Source organism: Neofelis nebulosa, chromosome 16 (genome assembly GCF_028018385.1).
Source record: "Neofelis nebulosa isolate mNeoNeb1 chromosome 16, mNeoNeb1.pri, whole genome shotgun sequence".
In the NCBI taxonomy this organism is placed as follows: domain Eukaryota; kingdom Metazoa; phylum Chordata; class Mammalia; order Carnivora; family Felidae; genus Neofelis; species Neofelis nebulosa.
Window position 1 is genome coordinate 12,449,340 of NC_080797.1, and position 10,188 is coordinate 12,459,527.

Genomic DNA, 10,188 nt, shown 5'->3' on the forward strand with positions numbered 1-10,188 from the left:
GGATAGAAAGTTATCAAATCTGATCATGTTCTTCTCACTCTGTGCCTATCAAAAGAAGAATCAAAGTTGGATACAAAAACCATTAACGCTTCTACTTAAAGTTCTCTCTTTGCATCCAGGGCTGCGTTTCTATGGTTACGCTGCAGCTGCGACTTCAACCTCAAAAGGCACTTTATTTACAGATATTATAACTTAAATTGAAATATTTTAGTAGGAAACTTCATATTGTTAAAACCAAAAATATACTAAGCCTACAGATCTGCTGAGAATCCCACACAGACAGACAAATGTGTATTGTTCATTGCTAATAATGGTCTGGGTTAAAGGATTTGTCAAACCAACTCTTCCTTGGCTGGGCCACTAGAGAGTGCTAGAAATGCAGTTATATAGGACCCAAAAGATACAAAATACCGCCCCGCCCCCCCCCCCCCCCCCCCACCAAGTCTGGAGCATAAAAGATGAAGGACATTAAGATTCCTCGCTGGTATACTACCAAAAAGTATTGCCAACACTGACAGATCTGAAGTTTGAGAGTATTTATCACCACCTCTTACCTGTCTGTAGCTCGAGTTCTTACTAGTGAACAACAAACAAAGATGTGCTTCAACAGCTTTCAAACTAAGCAGCTGACATTAAAGGTTAATCCAAAACACAGTGCGCGCACGCGCGCGCGCGCGCGCGCACACACACACACACACACACACACACACAGTGATTCCTTCCTTTAGGAAATGAGACAAAGTTAATGATGTGTTAAACTGGACTGTTAAACAAAAATTTTTTGTTAAAATATTACAGGGGTGGGGCGAAAGAGAAGAAAAAAGCAAAAAGCAGGGGATTCCTTACTTAATCCAATATGGAGAAGAATCTTACAGAGATCATATAAACCCCAACCAATGAACTAATATGCGGCGGTAACAATACAATCACCTGAAGACCGATGGTTTCAACCAGGCTATTTTTTTAAAAGCATATAATTCCATTAGCAAGAATCTCACTCTGATCCTAATAGAAATCATTTCCGATTTTAGTTCATTCTCAGAGGTAATGCTTCCCAACACCGTTACTGTTAAAAAGAAATAAAACCGGTGCTTAACATTCCCTACAATCTCAGGGGATGTTAGTTCCCCCTCCCCCCCCACCACCACACCAAAAAGCTATTCAAGGTGGAACCTAATACACCTCTCAACCTTCCTAATATGCAAAATCGCGTCACGCTGTACCAAGGTTATTCAGATAAGAATGCCGTTATTTTCCAATTTCCAAATCATTAATAAGCCTAACAGGACATACATCTGAAAAATATAACGCTAAAAATGTAATTTCTTCAACATGTCACTGGAGGCGATCAGTTTCTGACTAAAGCCTCTTAACGAGAAGGCACGCCACTCTCCCACCTTCCCAACAGACCGATCTTTTCTTGTAAATCCATTCCTCCGTAGCTACAAGCGGTTCTCCAAACCACAACCGTGCTGATAACGAAGTGGCTCTCCCGGATATAGGTCTGAACACTGGCTTGACTTGCTCCATTCCCAACGGTCATTCCCTCCACCCACGTCCAAATCTGAAATGAGGCGGGGCGTTGCCATTTCCCTACAGTCGTTCCTGCGGACCCGGGAGCCGGTGAGGTGTTTTGCCCAGGCACCAAGACAATTGTAGCTTCACCCTAACAACTCCCGATCCCGACACGTGGTTCCGTTTCCCTGACCCAGGTAAGCTTTGATGCACACTCCTTCTAGAGCCCAAAATGGTGGCAAGCAGCTGGCCCACAGCAGGCCACCCAACAGTCCCCGGAGTCTTTGTCCCCTTTTAGTTTTCTTTGTCTTACGTTTTCTTCACTGCCCCCACCCCCCCCCCGAACCCTCCCCCGCCCTGGAAGATTCCCGGGTGAGGCCCAGCGCTGGAACGTGGGACACCTGCTTCCTAGGGACCAAGCTTCCACCGCAACCCTGGAAGAGAAAACCTCCCGGTTCCCAGATCTGCACTCACCCACCCCCGGAACTGGACACGCCCCAAACCCCGCCCCTGCTCCGTCCCCACCCGCGCAGCGGAGGGGCGGAGGAAGGTGGGGGAGGGGAAAATAGGGCGCGGGAGGGAGGGGGCGGAGGGAGGGTGGGGGGGAATTGGAAAGGAGAAGCGGCCTACCCCCCCCCCCCCCCGCCGCCTGCGAACGCCGCCCAAAGGGGTCCGCAAGAAACTAGCAAGCCCTCCCTTCCTTCTCTTCGCCCCCAACAGGGCCCAAAAGCCCCATCACAACCACCTCGCCGGGCAGCGCTGCAGCACGACGGGTCTCCTCCGGCCCCCAGCGCAGCCCGCAGTTTTCCGGGGGGAGAGGGGGTCGCACCTTGCGCTTGCGGGCCTCCGCCGTGCCGCTCCACACGAAGCACTGGTAGATGGCCCGCAGGTTCTGCTTCCAGTTGTCCACCTTGAAGCTGCTCAGGTGCGAACAGCCCGGCGGCGTCACCACCAGCTCCGCGTCCATGGCCTCGCTCTCCGGCTCCGGTCGGGAGACCATGGGGGGCAAGGCCCGGCCGCGCGCGGGGGGCGGCGAGGGGGACGAGGACGACGCCAGCGCGACGCGGGGGGCTGCTCGGCGGCGCGCCCCGGCCGGCGGGAGACGGGCGCCGTGAACAAAGCGCGGGCGGCCGCGGGGCCGGCGGACAAAGACCCGGCTGCGCGGACGCCAAGGGGGGAGGCGGTGGCCAGCCAGGCGCCGCCCGCGCAGCGCTCGCCCGGTTCGCGGAGCGCGGCGCGGGGCGGGGCGCGGAGGCCGCAGGCGGAGGTTACGTCATCCCCCGCCGGGCGCGGGCGCCGCACTGCGCAGGCTCCGGCCGCTCCCGGGCCCGCCCCGCCCCCCCTCCGCCTCCCGAGCCCGCAGGCTCCGGGGTAGTCCGCGCCAGAGTGGACGGCGGGGCACGGAGCCGACGGGGGCCGGCCCCCCGCCTACACGCCGGCTCGCAGGTCTCCCCGCAGCGCCAGCGGTGGTTGTCGTTAGCTGTCAGCCCAGGCCGCCTGGTTCAGAGCTGCCTCTGGCCAAGCTGGCCACTTGCCACTCCCCGTCTCCCAAGGAGAACTAGGGAGGAGGGGGCGAGCGGAGGCTTGGGTGCTGCGGTGTGTCCGTCGGGGCACTGAACCGGTTTGCACCGGCCTGAGCTCTGCCGCAAAGAGGCGGAGCCACGGGCTGGGCCTTGCAAATCCACGCAGTCTCCCCTGGCCTCCGGCTCCGTGCCAAGCCCCAGCCTGGGCTTTCCCACCCCAGGCCGTACTCCTTGGTTCGCTGTCAGTTTTGTTCGCAGTTGGAGTCCCTCATCTAGGACTCCTCAGGCCTCTCCCATCTTTGTACCCTGTCTGGCAGTTGCCGGGCATTGAAATGATTCAGATCATATTCTACTTTGAGAATCCCACAATGGATGCTATGATTTCACTTACGCGGAATTGAAGAAACAAAACAAATGAACGAAGGAAAAAAGAAAACCTAGACTCTTCAAAACAGAACAAGCTGGTGGCTGCCTGACGGGGGACTGGGGTGGGGGCTTGGGCAGGGGGTGGGCATGGGTGAAATAAAGGGGATTAGGAGTACACTTATAGTGATGAGCACTGAGAAACTAATATAACACTTTATGTGAATTACACTTCAGTAAGAAAAAAATTCCACATTGGTATGTAAATTGATGAAGCCACTGGAAAACATTAAAAACACTAAACATGTAACATGGAAATACTACATGAGATGGTAAATCCACAACTGGGTATTTACCCAAAGAAAATAACACTATCTGGAGGATATCTGCACCCCTTTGCTTATTGTAGCACTGTTTATAATAGACAAGATATGGAAGCAACCCAAGTGTCAATTGGTACATGAATAGATAAAGATGTGGTACGTATACACAATATAGTATTACTTGGCCATAAAAAAGATTAAGAGCTTGCCATTTGCGATAACATGTAGGGACCTAGAGAGTATTATGCTAAGTGAAATAAATCAGACAAATATCGTATGATTTCACTTATATGTGGAATCTAAAAAACAGACTGAACAAAGCAGAAACAGTCCGGTGAATACAGAGAACAATCTTGTGTTTGCTAGAGGGGAGTGGGAGATGGGGGGATGGGCAAAAAGGGGTGAAGGGGATTGGGAGGTACAGCTTCCAGTTATGGAATAAGTCACAGGGATGAAAGGTACAGCATAGGGAATACAGTCAATGGTATGTATAGGGCTGTATAGTGACCGATGGTAGCTACCTGTGGTGAGCATAGCATAATGTACAGAGTTGTGGAATTACTATGCCGGAATGTGGAATTAGTTACCTGTAACTAATGTAGGACATTGTGTGTCAACTATATTTCATTAAAAAAAAAGAAGAATCCCACAATGTAGTGGAATAAATAGCAATATTAGCAGGCAATTACAATAGTATGAAATTGCAGAGATAAAGGAAAGTCCAGGTATGAAAACACTCCAAAACACCTCTCACCCTAATCCTGCCCAGACATAGTGGAGGGGATCCGAAATGTTTAGTATGCCCTTGCATAAGTGTAGAAGGAGACATAGGAGTTGGCCGTTTTTAAAAATAAACAACATGTTAAAAACAAATAAACAACATGTTAAAAACGGGGGGGGGGGGCACCCAGGTGGCTCAGTCAGTTAAGCGCCTGACTTCTGCTCAGGTCATGATCTCACGGTCCAGGTCCGTAAGTTCGAGCCTGGCGTGGGGCTCTGCACTGACAGCTCAGAGCCTGGAGCTGCTTCGGATTCTGTGTCTCCCCCTCTCTCTGCCCCTCCCTCACTCATGCTCTGTCTCTCTCTCTCTCTCTCAAAAATAAATAAGTAAAATAAAATAAATGACATGTTGAGAGATTTGCCTTCAACAGTATTGCCCACCACCCATGAGACTACCGTGGTCTAAAATGTTACTTTCTGTATCTGTTTTTTTTGTTTTCAAATTTAAAGAAATGTAAAACACCCATGGAAATATGTTTCCAAGATGATCTAACCGTCCCTCAGATGGCAACTATGATCTCTGGAAACAATACGAAAACAAACACCAAACACCTGAAAGCGTTGGAGAGTGAACCAAAGTGAGAGGTTTGGGACCTGCCCAAAGGAAGTAACCTGTTTTGTATGGTTTATACATTGAGTGCAGGCTACACTCGGAGGAACCCAAACAGGGAGGCTGAAACTCTGATAGAAGGCTCCCCTCTTTCTTGACTGAGGAAGCGGAGAACAGAGTACAGACCAACCAAACCACTGAAAAGTGAGGAGAGAGAGAAGGGGAGCCCCAGAGTCTATGTGTAAACTATGTCTAAGTATCTAGTTGACCACTTAGCCATTCATGGCTGAGGCAAATTCCAAACAGCCCAAATAGAACAAAAAAAAAGCAAGCAGAGATTTAAGCTGCCACCTAAGGAATAGTTAAATTCTAAATTAGTGCCAGCTGAAACAAAAATAGCTACTCTCTTTGGAGGTACATGACAAAATCCATACTGAAAACAATATACCATTTATAACATTCAGGATATGATTCAAAATGATTTGACATATGAAGAAAAATATGAAAATACAATTCATTTTCAAGAGATAAGACAGAGGTGAACAAAATGGCTATGATAACTGCTTTGTGAAGGAAAGGACAATATCCTTGAAATGAATGAAAAGATAGGAAATAGCCTCAGGAAATACAACCTATATATAAAACCGAATGGAAGTCCTGGAACTGAAGTATACGGTATCTCCAATAAAAAGGTCGCCAATAGGGCTTAAGACCAGAATAGGAATGACATAGGAAAGTAAGGAAACTTGAAAATAGATCAAAGGAGGGCTGCCTGGGTGGTTCAGTTGGTTAAGCATCCAACTTGGGTCCAGGTCATGATCTCACGGCTCATGAGTTCAAGCCCTGCATCGGGCTCTGTGCTGACAGCTCAGAGACCGGAGCCTGCTTCAGATTCTGTGTTTCCCTCTCTCTCTGCCCCTTCCCCACTCACACTGTCTCTCTTTCTCTCTCAAAAATAAATAAACATTAAAAAAATAAAAATAAAGAAAATAGATGAATTGAAATGATCCAATCGGAACAAGGAAAAAATATTGAAAAACTGAACAGAGCCTCACAGACCTGTGAGACAATATCAAAAGGACTAACATATGTGTAATTCAAGTCCCAGAAGGAGTGGGGAGAGACTATGAGAGTGAAAATATATTTGAGGAAGTAATAGCAGAAATTTTCCCCAGTTTGGTGAAGGATATAAATGTACAAATTCTAAACTGCCATTGAATCCCAAGTAGAATACGTGTGAAGAAAACATGTCTAGGCACAACATGGTTTACTAAAAATAAAATAACAAAGGACAAATCTCTTTTTTTTAATTTTATTTATTTATTTTGAGAGACAGAGTCTGAGCAGGGGAGGGGCAGAGAGAGAGAATCCCAAGCAGGCTCCATGCCAACAGCACAGAGCCTGACGCCCGGCTCAAACCCACAACTGTGAGATCATGACCTGAGCCTAAATCAAGAGTTGGACGCTTAACTGACTGAGCCACTCAGGTGCCCCAAGAACAAATCTTGATAGCTGCTAGAGAAAAACAAGACATTATATACTGGAGAACAAAGGAACAATGTTTTGAAAGTACTGAAAGATACTTAGGTATTGCAAATGGCAGGATTTCTTTTTATAGCTGAATAACATTCCATTGTGTTTTTATAGACACAACACATTTTCTCTACTGTGGTCAATGGAATATTATTCAGCCATAAAAAAGGAAATTCATAACGTGGATGGACCCTGAGGGCATTATGCTACATGAAAGAAGTCAGAAAAGACAAATACCGAATGATCTCACTTATATGTGGAATAAAAAAAAACAAACAGAAAACAGCAGTGTCTGAGTGGCTCAGTCGGTTAAGCGTCAGACTTGGGCAGAGGTCATGATCCCACGGCGGTTTGTGAGTTTGAGCCCTGCGTCAGGCTCTCTGTGCTGACAGCACGCAGCCCGCTTTGGATTCTCTGTCTCCCTCTCTCTCTGCTCCTCCCCTGCTTGTGCTCTCTCCTTCTCTCTCAAAAATAATAAACTTTTTTTAAAAACCTATGCTAACATTTAAAATACAACAGAAAACCAAAAAACCCAAACTCACTGATGCAAAGGTTAAATTGGCAGTGGCCAAAGATGGGGATGGGTGATAGGCAAATTTGAACGGTGATGGACATTAATGAGACATTATTGTACTCACTCTGCAATATATATATTTATGTCAAATCACTACGTTGTACACCAAAAACTAATATAATGCTATATGTCAGTTCTATCTCAATTTAACAATGGCAACAACAACAAAAATAGCAACGCCAAAGTTGTATTTAACTTATTAACAAGGGAGCAACAGGAAGACATAGGTCAAAAGATGACATGGGAAAATGGGATTTTGATAATCAGTGGAAAAAAGGGAATGATAAAATAAGATTTTCTAATTATTGCTTTAAAACTCGGTTACTGTCCTAAGCAGTGGTTCTCAAACTGGAGCGTATAACAGAGGAAACTTGGGATGCTGGGCTTCACCCCTAGAGTTTGTGACTCCCCTAGAGTGGAGCCTGAGAAACTTCATTTCTTATACATTCCCACCTGGTGCCGATGCTGCTGGTCCGGGAACAACACCCTGAGAACCACTGTTGTCTAAGAAAGTGCAACTGCAAGCTTTGGGGTAGTCTTTTCTCCTGGTCATAAAAGAACATCATCATACCTTCCTGCTGTCTATCATTAATTTTCAAGTTTCGAGAATTGTAAAATGTCTGGTTCCTAATTGATTAAATAGTAGGTTAAGCAGAGCTACGTTTCCTTAGAGAACAGATCATGTCTGGCACATTCAATGTCATGCAGCCATCTTTTACTCTGTTTCCAAGCCTTGGATAATACTTCTAAATAGTCGTGCTGATTGCACAAATGTGTTGCCAAATTAGAGATTGCCCTAATCACCCGGGACAGTGTTTTCCGGTAACAGGAAAAACAGCGGAGAAGAAAAATATCACCATCCTTATGTGTCATCCTTTATAGGTTTCAAAGGGATAATACACATATTATCTCACTTGACCTTTGTCATAGCCCTATGAGGAAAGTGGTTTGATCTCGTTTTTTAGGAATAAGTAAACTGAGCCTCAAAGGAACTTAAGTCACCCTCTCAAGGTCACAGCGAATGTGGAGTGTGTCCTTTGCATGGAATGAAATGTGAATGGAGTCCTGCAGTCCGTAAGCATGTGGCTCTGGCCACAGCCTTGCAGCCTCATTGCCCCTTATCATTCTGTTGTTTTGTTGCTAATTCAGTTTTACAAAATGAAAATCTTGCTGGTTTGCCCAGCAAACTGGGGCCTCTTGAAATAGCCTGGCTATTAAAATCCCTTCTGTGTAGAAGAAAGGGGAGAAGAAAGATTTTTCTACAATAGCTAGGAGTACATATGCATCTCTGCAAGGGGCAAAATATGACATTCTGTGTCAGAAATTGCAACACCCTGTTTCGGAACCTGATGAATGTTTTATTAGTGAGAAATGCTTTTTTGACCACTGTGTTCTGTCACTTACCAGCCTGCTGAGGAGGCCCCAAAGCAAACTGCAGCCCCTGGCTGGTCTCTAGGCTCTGGTGATGGGACCACCTCGTGCTGAGTCTTGAGCTGCCTCTGACCAGGAAGGCGACCCTTTAGCAATCTGAACACGTAGCGAGCTGGGCTGGATGCTCTGCAGCCTAGCAACCATGTCCGTTGCCAAGGGACGAGAGAGGGACAATGGCTCTTCCTTTACAGAGCCACCGATGCCTCCCCTCTCTCTCTGTCTCTCCTCGCTGCCTTTCTCCCTGCCATTTTGTACTCCTGTCTCCGTGTCATCTCTGTGGTCCCTGACAAGGCGTTTCTGCCTGTCTCTGGCATGCAGCGAAAACTGATGAGGCATTGCAGTCGGCGAGGGAGGGGACAGCTCAGTGCTGGGCTGGCCACATACTCTTCCCTAAAGTGCCCAAGACTCCCCTGCCTCCTCCCAAGGAAGGAGGTATGTGTGTGCGCGTGTGAGTGCCCATCAAGGCACATTTAGGGGTCATTGCGTGCTTGGACCAGACAACCTTTGTCTCATTTACAGCCCCCATCACCTTGCTGCCTACCCTCTGGGCTTCCATCCCGACCTGTCTCTGTCCCCACTTCTCATTCTCTCCTGAGCACAGGCGGCAGAGCATAGAGGATAAGAGCAGAGGTCTGGGGCCAGACCGCCTGGGTTCAACCCTGTCTCCAGTACTTACGGGTGTGTGACTTCCAACAAGTTAATTGTGCCTCAGTTTCCCTATTTGTGCCATGGGGGTGACAATAGCAGCCACCTCGAGGACCTGTTGTGAGGATTAAATGAATGAGTTACACCGAGCAAAGAATTTGGGACAACGCCCAGCATATGGTAGATCTGAGTCACGCATTTGGCCCAATCACCATACTTACTGCACGATTTGGAAGTACAGAGACACAGACCAGATGGGCTCATACAAAAGTAAATATCAACACCACTAAAGCACTGATTATATCCCTACTGTGTGTCAGGCATCATACTGGTCATGTGAGAGCCAGCATCCTGCAGGGGGGTGATATTAACCCCCCCATTAGAGAAGGGACCGGGACTAGACAAGTTCGACCACCTGCCCAAGGTCACATGCCGTCCAATCCCCAAAGCCAAAGTCTTCCCATTGTGCCCTGCTGCTCTGCCTGCGTGGCGGACCAGAAATGAGTCCCCGTCTGATTTTCATACTTCCTGTTAATTCCACTATTGTCCCATAATAAAACAAATGTAGACTGCCCATGAGCTTCTGGAAAGACAGGGAGGAGGAATGAGTGGCTGCCTCCCCAACCCATGAGTGGGGGGGGCTAAGAGGAAGAGCGTGTCCGTCAAGGCCAAATTCGGCAAACCTCACGCTTTCCGAGGCTCTAGCACGGAAGTTGTCCACGCTAGTGGCAACTGGGCAGGAGATCGCTTCCCTGGAAACTTCCAGCCCCCCATCCCCTGCAGTCCTTCTCAGGGAGTCCTTGACACTTGGATAGTAGGACACCAAGAAGTCTTCCTCGGCGTGAAGCGGGATCCGGCCATCATGTAACTACTTTTTGTGCTGGGCTCCTAAGTTTTGCCAAGGGACGAGTGACCTAGGATGTGCCGACAGGATGGGAAGACCACTCGTTA

General features: G+C 47.9%; 1 protein-coding gene across 1 annotated transcript in view; it reads right to left on the bottom strand.

Moving 5' to 3' along the window:
• The window catches only part of USP22 (ubiquitin specific peptidase 22), a 45,445-nt gene extending 42,705 nt beyond the window's left edge, over positions 1-2,740 (bottom strand). Inside the window, exon 1 of the mRNA XM_058703135.1 lies at positions 2,345-2,740. Coding sequence (XP_058559118.1) covers positions 2,345-2,515 — 171 coding nt within the window. The 5' untranslated portion in view covers positions 2,516-2,740. The remainder of the gene's footprint in view (positions 1-2,344) is intronic.
• Between the last annotated feature and the right edge of the window lie 7,448 nt (positions 2,741-10,188).